Below are 19,295 nucleotides of genomic sequence, written 5' to 3' on the forward strand. Positions count from 1 at the left end.
CTCTTCCCTCTCAGGATGTACTGGACAACACGTGGAGCACCCTGAGAGTCGCACGAGAGGAACTCAAAGAGAGCCTTACCACTGAGATTCAGTACGAGAGCCTGTTACAGGGCCTGTCCAGCTTAGTGGACGCTGGTCACGAGAAACTCGCCCGCAACCAGCACCTTGTCCTGCCAAGCCGTACTGTGCTGAAGAACTACCTGAAGAAACATAAGGTATGGAAAATAAATGAGGTCTTTTTAAAACCAGCATGCAAGGAGCCTTAGATTCAGTTTGCATTATTTTCAGTGGATTTATTAGATAACAGAGTCTCATTGAGATACACAGGAAGGCATATCAAACAGTTTTGAACTCACACACAATTTGAAGTGTTTGGTAGGTACAATATTAGTGGTTCTCTTCAGGGAGAAATCACTACTTTTCTGGTGACCGTTGTCCTAAATGAACCCCCAAGCAGTCTTTTGGCTTCTTATAACCAAGAAAGTTAGAACTGTATTTATCTTTTCTATTTTACAGAATTACTTCCATAACCTTGGAAACCACCTGGCTGCTGTGGAGAGGTTCTCTAAGAAAGTACCAGTAGCTTTGGCAAGGAAGCATGACAAGTTTTGGTTGGATCTGGTGGAAGAAATACGTTCTCTCCAGCAGCAAGCTCTTCATCATGGAATACGGATCCAGAGCATGTTACAAGTACAGCAGCATTTTAACTATTTATTCCTGAACTGTTTCTATTACATACATTATGTATTTGAAATGTCCATAAAGAAAACTGTACTGTATTCTTGAAAAAACAAGAAGCTCATATTACATTGATTTACATTGTTATATCATTTTTCACCATTTAACTTTTTGATTTGGATTGGAGAGTACCCTTATAAAAGTTTACCAGAGTATTTTTGCAGTTTTCCCATGCTTTTCCCATGGTTATACTATGCATTTACCATCGTTTACACTGTTTTGCCTCATTTATTAATACTGTATGCTTTACTATACTTTGCTGGTCTTTACCATGCTTTCACTATGCTTTATTACACTCTGCTATGCTTTTACTATAGTAAACTTTTATAAGGATGAATTTGAGTAGGGAATTTTTGTAATTGAATATTTGTTTTCTTAGGCCTGGACCCACTTTGACAAAAGTTCTACAGTGCTTTTAAAAGAGCTGCAGGAACTGGAAGCCAGGATACCTACCATAGGACTGGTGGAGGAATCCGAAGAGAGATTACTAGAACGACTAGCAGTCTATCAGGTACCGGACCCTTTGATTCAGGGAACTGTTTGGTTGCAGAGAAGAGGTAGACAAATACCAAAATGCTGTCCTTAAATGCAGGTATTAGCACTGTGCTTTTTGTATTTAATTCTTAAATATAATTTAAATTGCCCAAGCCATGAACCAGTGAAGAAGTTGTTGCCATAGTACTCTTTGGATGATGTACAGAACCAAATGAAACATTCAATAAAAACAGAGTGATCTTTATTTGGCAGCAAATTAAAGGTAGTCTGGATGAAAATTGCTCAAGACTCTCCCAGACACTGACAAATGGGAAGAAGCTGTTGACGACAGTGAGCTGCACAGAACTGGAGTCCGGTCTGCGTCAGCTGGAGGAGAAGTGGCTGACTGTAATGAATAGAGTCGACCACGACCGTCACTGCTTAGAGACGCTAACGAAATACTGGACAAGGTCTGCTATTTAAATAGATACCCTAAAACTTCCGTAAACAGTTTCATTAAAAATAATGGATTTATTGAGCACTGTAATAGTATCGCTCTGGGACGGGTAATTAAACCACTGGTGAATCAGAATTACTCACATTCACATCAGCATGCATTCAAACACAGCTAGTCACTGATTCTATATTTATAATAAATTCAGCTATCAATGGCCTCCTCTTTCTCTTCCCTGCAGCTTTAGGAAGGGCTCCATTGAGCTGAGCGTGTGGATGATGTCTGCAATGGACAGACTGAGGAGCTTGAAACAGCAGTCCCTCAGTGTGCCTCAAGATCTGGAGAAAGTTCGAGACCACCTCGGACAATTCCTGGTGGGTACAGTGCCGGTTTCATCACTGTAGTTTTGGTTTGAAAATACAACTTTGTTTGGTTGATATTTTCAAGTAAGCACATTAGATGTGGCTAGCAAAAGTTCAATAGTTATTTTTAAGTATTTAATTTAGATTAAGAACCAGTTCAGTGTTACGGAAGATTTTTTTTCAGTTGTCTGCATCACCAGTTTGTACTGCATACAGATGTAACCCATAACATTTGCGAGGACTTTGTATGGCAGGTCAAATCAAGTTATAAATTCTAGTATTCCTAATATAATCACCATACAGTTTTGTTTCCATTGTGAGCCAGTGATCTTGCGTCCGTTCAATCACAGTGAGTCTTGTTAATGATTTTTTGATATACGGACTAGTACGTTGACAGCAGGGGGCGCTCTTGCTTAATGCACTACAGGCATTACTAAATCACTACATGTGTAAGGGCAAAATCACTACATGTGTATGTTATTTTTGAAAGTCAAGTACAATAAACCTGTAACCCTTTTGCATTGCGGTAGTCACTGATGTTATCTACATTTTCTTCTCCACGTATACTTTATTTTTTCTGTCTTCTTCTTCCAGGAGTTCATGAAGGAAGTGGATGCCAAGTCGTCTGTGAAGTCGTCGCTGATCAGCACAGGGAACCAGCTGCTCCAGGTGAAGCAGACCGACACTGCCTCGCTGCAGAACCAGCTGGCTCAGTTTGAGCAGGGATGGACGGAGGTTCTCACTCCCCTGCCAGGGATCCAGGAGAAACTGCACCAGGTCAGGCACCTGTGCCTTTTCATGCTTAGAAAGAGTAAAACAGTTCTGTGCAAATGCATGCTGTCTGAACTCACATGCGAAGGGTCACCTGAACAAGAGCCTGTTGACTGAAGTAATGTTAAACTGCAGAATTACTGTGCACATTTACCAAGGTGAAATACGGAATGAGTCACATGTGCAATATGCATAACTGATGCTAGCATACTGTGAACATAAACTGTATATTTACATCCTTCATCCATAACTATTAAACACTCAATGTGTAAGTTTAGATATACTAAAACTAAAAACTCAATGGCAAATATTTTGACCAGAAGTCTTTCTCAATGTCTTCAATGATGTTTGCCATTGAATGTATACGTTTATTTGAGTATTTCTATATCTGGGTCCTTATATAGTTCTAAATGTGTTGCTGAACGATGAACCTTGACCAAAACTTCAACTTGTCAGTAAAACTGAAAAAATGCTTCATTATCTCACATTCAGTTCTGGGCAGGTAGTCAATTCATATTCTTGTGTTAACTGAAATCACAGTCAGTTGTGTTAAGGAGGGCTTGATTATACTTTTATTGATAAGGAAGGCTTTAGATGTATATTTTGCTACATTATAACAAGGCTCTTAAACCTAAAATGCAATTCTGCTGCATCACATCTGTAAACCAACAAAGTCACAACTCTTCTAACTTCAGAGTGAAATATCCGAGGGACAAAAACGGGGCAGATCAAAAGAGCCAAGCCAGTGAACATCCCACGAAACTACAGAATATACTGAAAGAAGTTCTGCCAGCTTCCAATTAAAGTCAAGGCTTTAAGCATTTCCCTTTAACATGCCTCTAAAGCCCTTCGTTTTCTTCAGTAAAAGAATGAACAGAACTCCCAATGCTAGCAACAGATTACCTCTGCAGTGCCTTTCAAAACATAAGTTACTCTTTGTGCTTATTCTTAAGATTAAGTGATCTACAGTGTGTTCTAGTTTCTATGCAGCAGTAAACACACCGAGATTCACCCAAAGATTCTCAGGTATAGAGAGACGGGTGTAGGGGAGGTTATTTTCCAGAAGTTTCCTTCCTCTACAGTTTAAGTTTCACTTGTGCAAAAAACTAAAGTTTCATCTTTCAAGCTTGAGCATTCTGCATTAAGTGTAACTACTCCTGCAGTAAACTGTATTCTTAATGACCATATTAAATCCCTGTGAACACTAGAAAACAAGAGGCAGTATTTCTGAAGCCAGTCTTTTAACACAGTCACAAATGCTTTTTACAATTTAAATGCGGCACCACAGATTACCGTAATGAGGTTGCCCATCTTTTGCCTTAGCTCCAGATGGAGAAAGTGCCGTCTCGTCAGGCGATCACAGAGCTGAAAACCTGGATGAGCGAAATTCATGGGCTCCTGCGAGAAGATGAGGAAAAGATCAGCCGCCTGTCAACTACAGCCAGTGCAAAAGAGATTCTTCAAAAGTACAAGGTAAAATGACTCCTACACACTGCTGGAATTGAGTCGTTATTTATGTTTTTAAATACTGCAAAAAGCACAATAAAAGCCTTGTTGTAAAACCTTATATCACAGTACTTTGCATTATTATAAATTCATAGTAATAAAAGTTGTGCACGCTTTCCTGTAATTGTACTGAAAAAATAAAAGGCGTTTACAATTTTTTTTTTTACGTTTCAGGACTACAAGACAGAAATGAACTGCAAGCAACTAAACGTGGATTTTGTGAACCAATCGGTGCTCCAGATCAGCAGTCTCGACATCCAAAGCAAACGCTACGACATGGCAGAGTTTGCAGAGTGCCTGGGAGCCTTGAATCTCCAGTGGCAGCTACTGCAAGGAGCACTCAGCAGCAAGGTTGGTACAGAGCGTCCAAGGGAGTACAAGAATATGGGTGACATTAAAATAAAATGAGAGCAAAATGTAACTTTAATGCAGGTGTGTGATTGTAGCAGCAATACACATTTGCAGTTTATTTTAAGCAAGCATTATTGTGGCAGTTTGCATTTTCAATCACCTTGTTAAAGACAAATGCGTGGCAAAGTAGCTTTAGAAGCATGTTACACATGTACAGGTCTTCATTGACTTTATGACAGTAGAAATACCCATCACTGCAGACGAAAAGGCCAGATTCAATGTAACAGGCAGTTAAGCACTGGAAGTAAATGACCCTCTGTATTCTTGTACAGTGGAAGATTAATACCAACAGAAAGCATACTACTCTGACGCTGCTCTGTTGGTTTCTAATGCAGATGCGAGCTGTGGAACATATGCTCACGGTGTTCACAGAAAAGGAGAGAAAGATGCAGCTCATCAGCTGCTGGTGCAAAGCACAGGAAGAAAGGATTCTGGGATTTCAGACACCTGCAAGCCTCACCTCTGCTGAAAACGCACTGAAGGATTGTCAGGTAGAGTTTAGATTCATTTCAGGTGTCTTGTTGTACCCCAAATTGTACACTCCGTGCACCCCTTACAACTTCTGTAAGTCATTAAATATTCATAAAGGTTTAATTCATTCTAGGTCAATTTTTGTAGTGGTTGATTGTCACAAGGAAGGGACAGCAAAATGTACCATTTCATTACCTCTAGTCCGCTTCCACAGCTGGACAGAAGTTACAGCTGTTTTTTTGTCATTCTGTGCTTAATTTAATGTGTGTTTTCATGCATCAACAGGAAATTGAAGAAAAGCTGAAGATAAAATCAAAAGAAATCCAAGAACTTAAGCATTACTATCTATCTCCAGCTGACGACAGCAGTGAACATCTGCACATTGATTTTATTACACAAATGGATGAGGTCAATGCTGACTGGACACGTTTGAACAACCAGGTATCCATAAAAGCTCTCTTTACTATCTCAAACAATATATTCAGTAATATGTACCCCTTTTAAAAGTGTGCCATAGTAAAAGCACAGCAAAGTGTAATAAAGCATAGTGAAAACATGATAAAGCATAGGTAAGCATTGCTAAGAATAGCAAGGTATGATAAAACATATTAATAAACATGGCAAACCAGGGTAAACGGTGGTAAATGCTGAGTATAACCATGGTAAAAGAAAAGCATTGTAAAAGTGCAAAAATACTGTGGTAAACTTCAATAAAGGAAGGTATAATTAAGGGCTCTTTGATTACTTTTCTAAAACTAGGTCTGTCATATTTTGTTAAAGAATTGGGTCAGTTTTAATAGTATGAACACTTACCTTCATCTACATTAACTGATGGTTTCCCAAGCAGTGCCTTATCCCCCCTAAATATACAGAAACAACCAAAAGATTGGAGATGTACTTTTAGCACAACATTGATAAATAATATTATGGCCCTTTTTTAAAGAATTAAACAGAGCCATATCATTATTTTGTGCAAACGTTCCTTGACATGTTATTTTAATCTGTAGGTTATTCAGACAAAAGCATCGCTCCAGTTGACTGTGCAGCAATGGAAAGCATTTGATGAAACATTCCAAGAGGTGGACTTGAATATAATCAAGGCCAGGTACACACTGGAGCTCAGTCATTTCCCTGTGCTGTCTTTCGAAGCTCTGAAAAGTCAGGTGGAAAAATTGAAGGTAAAAAACAAAAAACGTAATTCTGTATTTTTAAAGACTTAGAAAGTAATAAAAGCAATGAAAGCATAATTTCTTCTTCTTCTTCTTCTTCTTCTTCTTCTTCTTCTTCTTCTTCACTCCTGAATGAGTTGATAGAATAGTATGGATTGGGGCACTTTAAGGCTATTGGTTTTGGGAGTGATATGACATCTCCATTCTCTCCCGCTCAGTCTCTGCTGGAAGATGCTGAGAAGAATGAAGAGAGTTGGAATGCACTCAGCAGTGTTTTCACCACCCTTAAAACCATGTGCAGCCCCACAGCAGTTAAGCTGATCACTGAAAACTTAGAAGATGCACGTACAAGGTAAAGCCAAACCTTTGCTTCAGATACTTACTGAACCAAATACCAGTAATTCACACATTTTGAGTAAATGTTAAAGTTATGCAGACTTTAAATGTAGCCTGAAATGTATGTTGTTAACTAGAAGTTCATTAAAGGTCACTTAACACGAATACATATTCTCGCTCAGTCATCAGGATCCGAGTTTAAAACTCTGGTGGTCGATTATAGAACTGTAAATAGCTCTGTTTGAAGTTTTAGAATACAACTCAGATAAAGTTTTAAATAGAGAGTATGAGGACTGAATTTGTATTCCTCTCTTGACACCTTAAAATTGCAGCATATCTCAATCAAGTTTTAAAACGTTGCGATTGTAACCCTACAAAGGTGTGAAGCCCTGTTATTTTCAGTGAAAGATTCCTTCAGCACCTTTTTTTTGGATGACAGTAATTTTATATAAAAAGTAAAAACATACATTTTTTACTTGTTCCATCATAGGTTTGTACAACCTCAGAAAAAGGTGTCTAAATATCCATGGGGGAGCCAGCTTTCAGAGCTTTCTTCTGTGGCCCCTCTCAAATTATTCAGAACTGTGCTGGTTTCATATTGATAAGAAATCAAAATGGATAGGCTGCAAACAGTTTACATTATTGGTAATACATTAATAGAGTATGCTTGCTCGTTTTTCCAGATGGACTGCAGTAAATCAAGATTCCTCAGATGAGCTCCGAAAGGCTCAGAGTTTATATCAGCTTTGGCAGAAGTACAGGAATCTCTTCATTGACAGCACCTTGCTGCTCAAGACACACGAAGAGGAGTGCAGTAAGCTTTTAAGCGCCGTCCCTTCAGAGGAAAGCACAGTGGATTTCATGCAGAGAAAAATAGACACTATTAATGTAAGTGCATCTGGAGGTTTTACAAAAAGTAGAAAGAAAAAAAAAAGCTTCACCTAGACTTGTCAGAAAAAATCATAGCTGGTGTTGTGTGATGCACTGCTGTCCGTGAGATGAGTGTAACAGGCAGTGTTGTGTGATGCACTGCTGTCCGTGAGATGAGTGTAACAGGCAGTGTTATGTGATGCACTGCTGTCCGTGAGATGAGATGAGGTTAAAAGCTCTAAAACCACCAATGCAGATGAGCCCGGCTCTTTTGCCTTGTGGTTGAGACAGTCGCTTGTGATGCGCCGGTTTGCTCCCTCCCTCCACCCTGTTACACTGGTATTTAAGTATACTATTGGACTGGTACCGATACATGCATGAGTCTGAATCAGGAATGCAAGAATTTGAAAACCACACAGCGTCTGGTTAAAAATGAATCCCATGGTTTGACATGGGGACTGTATTCAGTATACCAGGGATTCATTCAGAATAGACCTTTTAGTGTTAAAATATAAAATGAGGTACATGCCCAGTGTCCTGTCTACCCATCTCAGGATCCATTCAGAGCAGAGCGATTGTATGTGATCCGTACAAATTCTGGTCTGTCAGTACATTAAAATGCTATAACTTTTTTCACATAATGTGCACCAAAGTTTTTTTATGTTTGTTTTTTTTAACCAGTCTGTCTTGTATTTTTAAATGTGCAGGCGGTTTGTTAAATAGCAGGATTTGATTTAATGTAGCGTGTATGACTAATATTTTCCATTTAGATAATGTGCTGTCGAATGTCTGGCAGTAAAATGCAATAGATAATTAATATTTTGATATAGTTGCTACACTAAGCATGGCCCCTTCAGAATTCATGTGACTCTTAATCCTTCCCCTACTTATTAATGTGTTTGGATGGAGAAGATAGCAAAGAATCACAGGCCAGTCAATAGGTAATTCATGTAGCAACATAAATATTAGCTATTATGGAAGATGTTAAAATCTGGCAAGAGGAATTAGCCTCTGAAGGACTAATGCTGTTTGTTTTTTGCAAGATTAATCAAATTACATATTGCTTTCCTGCAAATGATAGCAGCTGTTTTTTTAACTCAGACATTGTACTGTCTTTGAGAGCCATTCTGAGACATTGTACTGTCTTTGAGAGCCATTCTTTGACATTAGTTGTAACTAGTGTATGAGCCCTATTCACAATATTTCCCCGGTTACTCTGCACGTAAAATTTAATGAAAACCCAAATAACCTCAATCCTAAATAACGATTGAGCATCGGTTCACTTGTGTAGCCCAGGACTGGGTAATAGTGACGTCTGTGTGACACTAACCAAAGTCAAACCATATCAAACTGGCAGAGAAAATGGAACAGAGGTTTCCTTTAACATGATCAGTTAACAGTGGGCCTCTAATGGCTAGAAGGAGACCTCTGAAATATTTCTTTCAAATTCTGTAACAGTCCTATGAGAATGCATATAACACAACTGGAAAGCACAGCGTAACGTGCTCCTTCCAAGCCGTCATTTTTCGCACTGCAGATCCACAGCAATGCCACCAGACCTATAGTGCCGGAGGACAACACAGATCTGGCGGCTCCGCTGCAGAGCCACAGGCGCCCTATCGGCCACAGGGGTCGCTGATGCGCGGTGAGCCGTGGATTCCCCTGCCGACCTAAGCCCTCCCTACCCGGGCAGCGCTCAGCCAATTGTGCGCCGCCCCCTAGGAACTCTCGGTCACGGTCAGCTGTGACATAGCCTGGACTCGAACCTGCGATCTCCAGGCTATAGGGCACATCCTGCGAGGAGCGCCTTTACTGGATGCACCACTCGGGAGCCCCAGCACAGCGTGACTTAAATAGTAAACGATTGATAAAGGAAAGAACAACTAAACCAATAATGCTCTGCATTCTTGTAGTACATTAAACAGGTTTTGATGTATATAGAATGCAAGAAAAATAACTTTTTTTTTCATTCTTTCATTTAGAAACTCGTGAATGAGACAGAAAACATGCAAAGCATCATAGCCCCGGTGTCGGAGGCTTCGAAAGAACTAATCCAACAGGTGGATCCCTCAGCAGCTATATTGATTGAATCTGAAGTAACAAACCTGTCCAGCAGACTGGCGCATTTGGGGAAGCTTCTGGCAATTAAGCTGTTTGAGCGTCAGGTAAAATGTTATGAGGATAATCTTTTAAATCAGAGCTGCCCAACCGTTTGGGGTAAAAGAGGCGCTCTGTTGGCCAGTGAGTTGATAAAGCCTTTTCAAACCCATTACGAGTCCTGATGGGGTGTTACACAGTACATGTCTGTAACAATAACGTGTACAATTGTAAGCATAGTAAGAACTCATTGTAAACATTTGTAAAATGCTAAATTAGCCTACTATACTATATATATATATATATATATATATATATATATATATATATATATATATATATATATATATATATATATATATATATATATATATATATATTGTCTGTTTATGTTAATATCAATCTAGGATGAACTCAAGCAACTTGAAGAGTTCAACAGATGCTTGGCATCACTGGAACATCACTTGAAAGACTCTGAAGGAATTGTGGCAAACACCAAGGACCCAAACATCAGTGACCCAAGCACTATGGACCAGTCCAGGGTAGAGTATCTAAAAGTGTCCGAGAATATTCATATTACAGTAAGGGGAAGCAAAACAGATACTGCTCCATTAGACTGGAGTATAACCAATTTATTAACAGTTCCTAAGAAACAAAGGTTTTGAAAAACAATACTAGGGCATGGCAATTTGATTCTTGGAAATGCCTCTGCCAGTGTGTTGAATATCACTGTAGTTTACTTGTCTTTGAGATGCAATGGATTCTTCTTGATAGCAGATAGTTTGACAGTGTTCATCTCTATGCAGTTGTTTTGTCACTTTGATTTGTTAGATTAAAAAAGACGTAGACAATCTATTTCCACCCAGATACTGGCAGCAAAATGTATATTTCTGTGTTTATATAAACAGCCACCAATATATATATATATATATAATATAAATATAATGCATTCAATTTCCTTTCAGACGCGTATGCTAAAACTGTATGCCATTACCCCTGACCTGGAGTACTTGAATGACCTCAGCTACAAGATCCCTCTGAATGATGTGAACATCAAGAGAGTGCAAACCTTGAACAGACTGTGGGCTCAGGCCTCATCCCGGGCTCTGGAGAGATGCAGGTAACAGATACCACTCCTTAATGGAAAGACTTAGTGAAAGATGAGTACTTCGTGTTCAAGTAAACCAGCTACACGTCATGTACAGAACAGTGATTACTAACTATGCCAACTGGTATAATATTAGTCTGGAAGCACCTCTTATTGATTGATTGATATAAAGGCATCTTCTTTAAACAGGCATCCGGTGCAATTTTTATTTATTTTTTATTTGCTTTGCTTGTGTATCATTCATTCTGCTGATAATCACACATCGTGATAACATCATTAGAAATCTTCTATAGGAAATAGTATTTTAGTTCAGATCGCCCTGCCTCTCGCTTGTTGAGTCATTAATGATAGGCTGCATTGTAGTGGAGCAATACAACACTATTAACAGTGTATTTCTTGTTTTCTTGTACTGTATGTAACTCTGTTGTTTGGTAGTGAACTACAGGGAGTCCTCCTAGACAAGCAGAACTTTGTCCAGAAATGTGAGAACTGGATGAGGTTCTTGGAGAAGATGGAAGACAGCTTGGCAGTGGATATTGCTGGTTGCTATGTGGGCCTTAAGGAACAACAGAGAATTCATGAGGTGATCACGTGGATGTTTCCATCATTATTTCCTCTAATTGCCGATTCCCTGAATTCATGGCTAAAAGCTTATTTGTTTTCTCAAGCCTTTGGAATGTGGTTATGTTTTATGTTTTTTTTATTATTTTGTGTTTTATTGATGAAAAATTATTTGCTTGATTGATTGATAATGAGCTGCCTCTGAGAACTGGGGTGCATAATAACAAAATGAAAACCAATGAGGGATTCATATTAAAACCAATATCACTGGGGTGCATAATAAACACAGTGAAAACCAATGAGGGATTCACATTAAAACCAATATCACTGGGGTGCATAATAAACACAATGAAAACCAATGAGGGATTCACATTAAAACCAATATCACCCATTCAAATATGAATCTAATATTGTAACAGATCCCAGCTGTGGAGGAAAGAATGAGAAGTCAGCATGCACACAGATCAGGAATCGACGACACACTACAACCGTAACCAAGCCAACGCTCCCCTATATACAGTTTAGGTGGACCTGGTCGGGAACAATCGGACCTAAAATAATAAACAAAGTAACTACATTTATGTAAATGAGCACAGAAAACACACCAAACAGATCCAGACATAACACAACCAATGAGAACTAACACACAGTCCACAGTCCTAGGGCCACGCCCCCTTGCTCCTGCTGCAGCTGCCGTCTCTGACTGTGCTGCACTAAATGGTGCTGCTGCCACACCGTTACAATATATATTAACATCTGCATTATTGACACATGTGCAAATAAGAATTTAATAATAATACATTGTGTTATTTCAGTTGTTCCAAGCTGAAGTATCAATTGGTCATCAAATATTGCATTCAGTCATCAATGAGGGACGACACCTGCTTGAACGAGGGGAGGTGGAAGACAGGTAAGACTGTCATTAGAGGATCAAGCCTGAATCTTATCATAAACCTTCTCCAGATAGACAAATGAGTGTAAAACCGGGGTCTCCCACCCTGCTCCTGGAGAGCCCCAGTCTTGCAGGTTTTATAGGTGTCTTTACGTAATAAGTGGCTAAAGATCTGGAACATTAATCCTGACTAATTAAGCCAATAACTGTGTGGCAGGGCAGAAGCCCTGCTGCTGTAAATGGTGTGTGTGAGTGGGACTGTAAGGTTGGCAGGGATGGGGGTTAAATCTATCCCTGCCACCAATCACAGGTGTGGCCATTCCCCAATTGGGGATAGATTTAACCCGATCCCTGCCAACCTTACATTCCCACACACACACACCATTTACAGCAGCAGGGCTTCTGCCTACCACAAACTGGTTCAAAAAAACATTTTTTATCCCAAGCTTGTACACTGATGAAGGCTTTTGCCAAAGCAGTTGTCTAATTTGACTGTATTTACCACTATGGCCCTATTAATGTATGTTAGTTGTTAATTATCTTTTATCGTGTGCTGATATTTAATCAGCATCAAATGTATCATAGCCTTTAAAACTGGTACAACTTGTTTACTTGCCTGTGCTTCCAGTATATTAATTAGTATATTTCAGGTTGGTAAAAGAATGAAAATAACTCCTTTTTTTTTCTGGGCACGTCAGTAACATATTTGCTCTGGAATGAATTGTCAAGCAGCACTAAGTGATGTAGAACTGGATGTCGATGCCTGTTATTTGCATATTGTTTACTACCACTACCAATATCAAGGTTAAAATTTCTGCTATCATTTTGAATTAATGTAGGTTACCTTTGAAAATAATTAGTGCATCCTATTGGAACTGCCTGGTGGAGCAGAGGCACTTTTCTTTTTCATTAAGCATGTTGAGTATGTGCCTTTTTGTAAAGCAGGCAGAGATGCTTGATGCAAAAGGCTCTCAATAGATTTCATATGGTGTTGTTCAGTGGCATTTATTTTATTCTGTGTACATCACTAAATGTCAGCAGCTATTCAATCTGAAATAACAAACCTGTCCAACACACTTGCATAGTTGGGGAAGCTTCTGGCGATGATGCTCTCTGAGCAAACAAAGCTTAATTGATTAGACTACTAGTAATAGGTAAGGTTTTGTCCACCACATCCTCCACATCTGCTTTCACTGAGGTCCTATGAAATAAAGTATGAAATGTATTTCTTACAGGAGTGAGTTTATCTTGAAGTTAAGCTTGCTTAAAGAGCAGTGGCAGGGTGCAATACGCAGAGCTCAGCAGAGGAAAGGTGTCATTGAGGGGCTTGTGAGGCAGTGGCACCACTACCAGGACTCCTTGAAAAAGCTGAAGACGTTCCTGTCTGACACTGCAAACCACCTGGATCTCAGTAACAGCCAGGCCCACCACGGGCTTCACCAGACAAGGAGGGAGGTTGAAGATATTAAGGTAACAGCGGTACAGTACTTTTAGGAATATTTAGGGCATAGTTTGGTAGAATCAGTTTGTTCAGTGGGGCACAGTGGCTCACAGCCTTAAACTCCTTTGCCAGACACATTTCAAGGTCACATTTCTAAGTCAAAGGTTGTTGCCTTAGCAGAGATCAACCCAGGGTCACACTGCAAGGTCAAGAGCCAGTGTCTTAGCCATTCTTCAGCAGGACAAAAGCACAGATATTTGACTGGCTAAATGAGTGCTTGGACATGTGCTTGGTGGGAAACAAGATTCTGGAATAAACCAAGAATAGTCACTGACAAGCATTGGTGTATACGTAGGCCTCTTTGTTTTCGGGTTGTATTTTTGGTCACATGATGTCCCTTTTAAAGTTATATTGAGCAGACTCTGTTTCTTAATTAAACTCTTGGAAAAGCGTTAATTGTGAAACAAGATCACTTGTTTTTCTTTTCCCTTAACTTGAATGAGACGATGATTCTGTTTCATGGATAATGTAAATAAAATCAAATAAAAGGCAGCTCCCTTATTTTTAATTCAAACTGAACACAAAAAGTGAGCTCAGTTAATTTTTTTTCCCAGATTTAAAATTTTACTTAATGCAAAAATGTTATAACCTGTTTTTCAAATAGTTTCCTTGTAATTACAATTTAATTGAATCAATGTAACTTCACTCACTGCTTTGCGTTCGGTTTGAATAAAAAAATACGGGAGAAAACACTAAAGTGAACTTGTTCACAATAAACACTTTTCCAAGAGTTTAATTGAGTTGTCTCAAAAAAAGGAACAAAAATAAAAACTGAAAACGAAGAGCCCTATGTGTACTGAAATTGGTACATTTGAATTGAATTTTTCAGCAATTTTCTATATATTTGGTTGTATTCCATTCTGAAAAAAACTAGGTTGACAGTTTCATAAATGAGAATCTAGTTTATGTACCTTCTACATTTTCAAAGTGGAATAATAATCCCACTGTATCCTTAAAGGGATTGATTGATTTCAAACGGTCTCTCCAGGTACTTTTAGGTCCTAATGCGAATGCTTGTGTTCGACTGTCTTCATGACACTGTTTGTGTGCTGTTCCACAGCACAAAGAGATGCTTTTCCAACGCCACCGGTGCAGCTATATCCTGACCCTGGAGACAGGCAAGCAGATCTTCTCCATGGCAAACCCTGAGACCGAGACCCTGTTGCAGGAGGAACTGTGTGAGCTGCAGGAGAGCTGGGAACACACGGAAACCCTGCTGAAAGAGAAGCAGCAGCTAATGAACACTTCTCTGGAGGTACGTGTTGTACACAGTGCTGTAATATCTTTCCATACAACATGCAATGTTCTCTACCAGCACTTAACGTGATAATGCTTTCTTTGAGTACTGCAAATGGTAGCATAAGCACCACGGGATACAATTCACAAGACCACGGTCAGACAATGCTGTGACCCAAATAACTTGGTATCAAATCAAAAAGCGAACTCAGTGCAAGAATCTGCATTGTGCAAAACTGGAAAAGCTTGCATAATCTTGCAGTAATCTGTATATCAGACAGCTTTGCATTAACTCCATAGAGTATTATGAATATGAGATTGCATAATACTCACAGTGTTTTCTCCACTCAAAGTTGGCTTTACTAGAAATCTGAGGTCAGAATATCACCCCCTAGAACAGTGGTACTCAACTCTGGCCCTCGAGATCCATTTCAGTCCTGGTCTTTATTCCAAACAGGTCCTAAATTAGTTAATTGCCTCTAACAGCTTCAATTAACTACATTAGAACCTGCTTGGAGTGAAAACCTGATCTGGACTAGATCTTGAGGCCCAGAGTTGAGTACCACTGCCCTAGAAGGACTAATGTATAAATATTTTAAAATGCTTATATATTTTTAAAGTATTTTTGTATATAAATGCATCGCGGGTAATAGTAACATTAACAGTCGTTTCGTTGCTGAGGGGGTCAGGAGGTGAAAGCCTGTCAATTTCTAAGTGCAGTTTGACTCATGCAAGGTTTTTTTTTTTTTTTTAAATCCTATTGTGATCCCAAAAAAATAGAGTCTCTTTTCTGAACGGAGTAACTTTGCCCTTGTAAAAACATCACTGTAGACTAGATATGCTGGTGTTAAGGATAGCAGATACTGTCTGATGGCCACATTATTCTAGTTTGTAAGAATTTAGTGGAACCGTTTCCATTAATCCTTTCTTTAATCCTTCAGACAGGTTCACTGCCACTCACAGCTGATTTGCCATGGCTGCTGTAATTTGCAGACTAGAGATTCTTTAAGAATGTCGTGGATTCAACAAGGGGAGCTGTCACCCACTTGCTTTGCATTCCAGGGCTACTGCAGTGTATCAATGGGGTGTTCTTGTAACCTGTAACCTTATGACCCAAATTACTCGTTTGGCTATTTATTTTTTCTCATATGTTGCTTCAATTTAAGTCAGTTTCTCTGGGATTTCACAAATGCCTGGACTTTTTGTATTTCCAGACAGTTTCGTTTTTTGGTAAATGCCTGCGACATACACTGTGCACTTGTCAACAAACTTTTAGAGAAATGAAAATGTTTGCACAGAACATCGCACTGAGCTCACTGTTCTAGAAGCCTTTATAATATAGAGCATGCAGCATTGTATCTGTACCCTGGAGAAACCAATACTGTTAATCTACGATATCAACACTGTATCAATTCAGCTATTTCAAATTGATTCTAAAAGCTCAAGGCTTAATGTCTGTAGAGGAGCCAGTTTTGCGTTGAGTAGGTTAAAGTGCAGTCATGTGCTGCAGCTGATAGGTTGATTTACATTGACATCACACAGGGTGCCTGGTGACAGACACAACAGGAAGCACAGAGATTAAGTTAGTCAGCTGAGTAACCCATGGAATGCCAGCAGGCTGCCAAAGTGTCAGTTAGGAGAAGATTAGTTCATATTTATCTGAAAAAAAAGAAACTGGAGCAGTCCCTTGAAAAGCCAAGGGGTTAGTTTGCGTGTTTTCAGAATAATCCATATTGATATTGAATTGTATTAGTTTAAATCAAGTTTTAATCATTGAGGGCAAACAAAGTTTTTAATTTAGAAAAGGTGACAGTCTTCAGAGAACTTAATTTTCTCCATGAATACAAACAAATACATTTGCATAAAAATAAATTTAGAATGTTATTGGATTCACTTATTGTGACAAGGGAAAACATTTTGACTGAGGTTCATCATTGCAAAAACACCACAAAGGGTGTTAAATGTATTGTGAAAGCATGATAAAACACACACAGGTAGTGCATAGTAAATCACAGGAAGCTATAACAAAGCTTTGTGGAAGTCTTGGTTAACCATAAATGACTGTTTATCTGCATGGGAAAAGCATGGGAAACTACAGAATTGCTGTGCAAATATACTGTGCTGGAATTTCAAGGGTTACCAGTCTTGAGAAAGTGTCAGCCGGTTGCACCTACAATATCCAGTGATTGACTAATTTTGTACTTTTATATACACACAGAGCTGGGAGAATTGTGAAAACAAAATAAATGAATTTGGACGCAGACTTCAAGACATCAAAATTAAAGTGTCTGACCCACTTCCACAAGTGCATGAAGAGTTACAAGCAACAGAAAAACAAACTAAGGTACGTCTGCTATGCTCATTTATTTCCATTAGAGGCTGCCTTCACAGTTTAGACTGTGAAAAACATAGCGACAGCACTCTACAACCATACCACTTGCTATATATAGGCTTTTTAAATGTATCTTTGTAGATATTACTTCAGTTTAGAAGTCAGGATAGACAGCTGTATGTAGCAGGTGTAACAGGGCGGAGGCTGGGCGTGAACCGGCGACCCCACACATCGCAAGCCAGTGTCTTTCGTGGTCCTAGAGCTTTTAACCTCATCTCTATCTCAGGGGACAGGACAGAGTCCGAACGACGGTGTATCGCACAACACTGCCCGTTACACAGGGAAATAACTTATCATACAGGACAGTACAATATTCTATGAAATCTAACAGGAAGGATAGCAAAGAAGCCAGGCACAACTTCACAAATTCAATTTGAGCAAACACCTTACAGCTCCAACAGCTGTTGATGTGGTGAAATGATGTCTGGGCTTACTAAGAGGTGTGATGTGCTAATGACACAAGGAAAAAGGAGAGTATGGCAAACTGATTTGGATCTTGTCTTCATATGTCTTTTTCCAGTCAGTTGAGATATTTCTAGGCTTTATATATATATATATATATATATATATATATATATATATATATATATATATATATATATATATATATATATATATATATATATATATATATAAAATGTGTGTGTGATTAAATCATAAATTAGATGTTTATATAATCTGAAAAAGGACAATATGTTTTTAATCCTTAAGGTGCAGTCCCCAATATATAGGATGGTTGTTATATTATGTTGAAAATAGCAAAAGAAGTGTTAATAACAGTGAAACATGTGCTTTTTATTTAACATATATATATATTGATAGTTGTATTTCAACCAATGTACTGTAAGAAGCCAATGGCTGTTTTTATTAAAGTTAGCAATTCTGCAAAACAAGGCACACCCTATGAGTATAATAAACTACTACATTGCCTAGAATGAAGCTTGGTAGTTTGTTCAACGTTTTATACATTTTGCATTGCGTTTATTTTAACCTATTAACCAATATAGTTCTGGTTTCAGTTACTGTATCAAGCGGGGGAAAGGTAAACTGATGCACAGAGTTACAAGTTAGACACAAAGCAGCTAGAAGTAGCTAATAGGATGTTGGCTCTCTCCGTCATCCCCCGAGCTCATTATGGTACTAATCCCCTCCCCTTTTCCCAGCACCCTTCCCCCCTCACACAGGCATGCCACAGTCCAGCTGGTTTGAAAGAGGCAGAAGTTAACCCTGAAGGATTTGTGGTGGTGGTGTTGTTGTTGTTGTTGTGTTATGCAGGAGGCAGAGGAATCATTAGAAGACTGGACTCGAAGCCTCGCAGAGCTGTCCACCATGAAGACAGACCTGTCCCAGTATATTATCACAGATGATGTGGTGATTCTGCAAGAACAGATCCAACATTTACACAGCCAATGGGATGAACTCTGTTTAAAAGTAAGTGTGAGGTGACTGTTGCATGTGCAAAGAGACAAAGGGGGGTAGAAGCAGCACACACATGCAGTCCTGCATACTTTGCTTCTGTTTGTAGGCCCAGGGACATAACCTGGAACTTTTCTCACTTGAGAAAATGTTAGGACAGTATTCAACCAGCCAGTGACAGAAAACACTTAAAGCAGTAAATAAACCTAGAGTAAACTCTGTTTTGGTTAAAAGTGTTGAATAAGGTAACAACAAACTACTTAATTGGTAACTTTCAAAATCTTTATTTTATTTGAAGAAAAAAAGTGTTTAGATAATTGCTTAATTAATACATTGTTGCACTTTTAATTATCAATTTGATATTGTGTTAATTGAGCAGTTAACTTGTTTTCTGTTTGACATTGTAAAGTTATCAGGGAAGGTAAAAATCAGCTAGTAGAGAAGTTAAAATGTTTAACACTTCTGCTTGATATAAATGTGATGATGCAGAACATTGGTGTAATTATTGATTTAATGTGCAAACATCATGG

The 19,295-nt window shown here is 38.8% G+C and overlaps 1 protein-coding gene across 3 annotated transcripts in view; it reads left to right on the forward strand.

Annotated features, from left to right (window-relative positions):
• Positions 1-19,295, forward strand: part of LOC117416750 (nesprin-2-like) — a 147,074-nt gene that overhangs the window by 108,047 nt on the left and 19,732 nt on the right. For all 3 annotated transcript variants that reach the window (XM_058991956.1, XM_058991957.1, XM_058991958.1), the window contains 22 exons: positions 15-215; positions 517-690; positions 1,118-1,249; positions 1,486-1,682; positions 1,908-2,040; positions 2,623-2,805; positions 4,123-4,272; positions 4,480-4,656; positions 5,052-5,207; positions 5,473-5,628; positions 6,195-6,365; positions 6,575-6,708; positions 7,376-7,580; positions 9,545-9,727; positions 10,067-10,201; positions 10,625-10,779; positions 11,203-11,350; positions 12,144-12,238; positions 13,456-13,690; positions 14,782-14,976; positions 17,176-17,301; positions 18,625-18,780. In XM_058991956.1, the coding sequence (XP_058847939.1) occupies positions 15-215; positions 517-690; positions 1,118-1,249; positions 1,486-1,682; positions 1,908-2,040; positions 2,623-2,805; positions 4,123-4,272; positions 4,480-4,656; positions 5,052-5,207; positions 5,473-5,628; positions 6,195-6,365; positions 6,575-6,708; positions 7,376-7,580; positions 9,545-9,727; positions 10,067-10,201; positions 10,625-10,779; positions 11,203-11,350; positions 12,144-12,238; positions 13,456-13,690; positions 14,782-14,976; positions 17,176-17,301; positions 18,625-18,780 (3,597 nt within the window). The remainder of the gene's footprint in view (positions 1-14; positions 216-516; positions 691-1,117; positions 1,250-1,485; positions 1,683-1,907; positions 2,041-2,622; positions 2,806-4,122; positions 4,273-4,479; positions 4,657-5,051; positions 5,208-5,472; positions 5,629-6,194; positions 6,366-6,574; positions 6,709-7,375; positions 7,581-9,544; positions 9,728-10,066; positions 10,202-10,624; positions 10,780-11,202; positions 11,351-12,143; positions 12,239-13,455; positions 13,691-14,781; positions 14,977-17,175; positions 17,302-18,624; positions 18,781-19,295) is intronic.

This window comes from Acipenser ruthenus, chromosome 18 (genome assembly GCF_902713425.1).
Source record: "Acipenser ruthenus chromosome 18, fAciRut3.2 maternal haplotype, whole genome shotgun sequence".
Lineage (NCBI taxonomy): Eukaryota > Metazoa > Chordata > Actinopteri > Acipenseriformes > Acipenseridae > Acipenser > Acipenser ruthenus.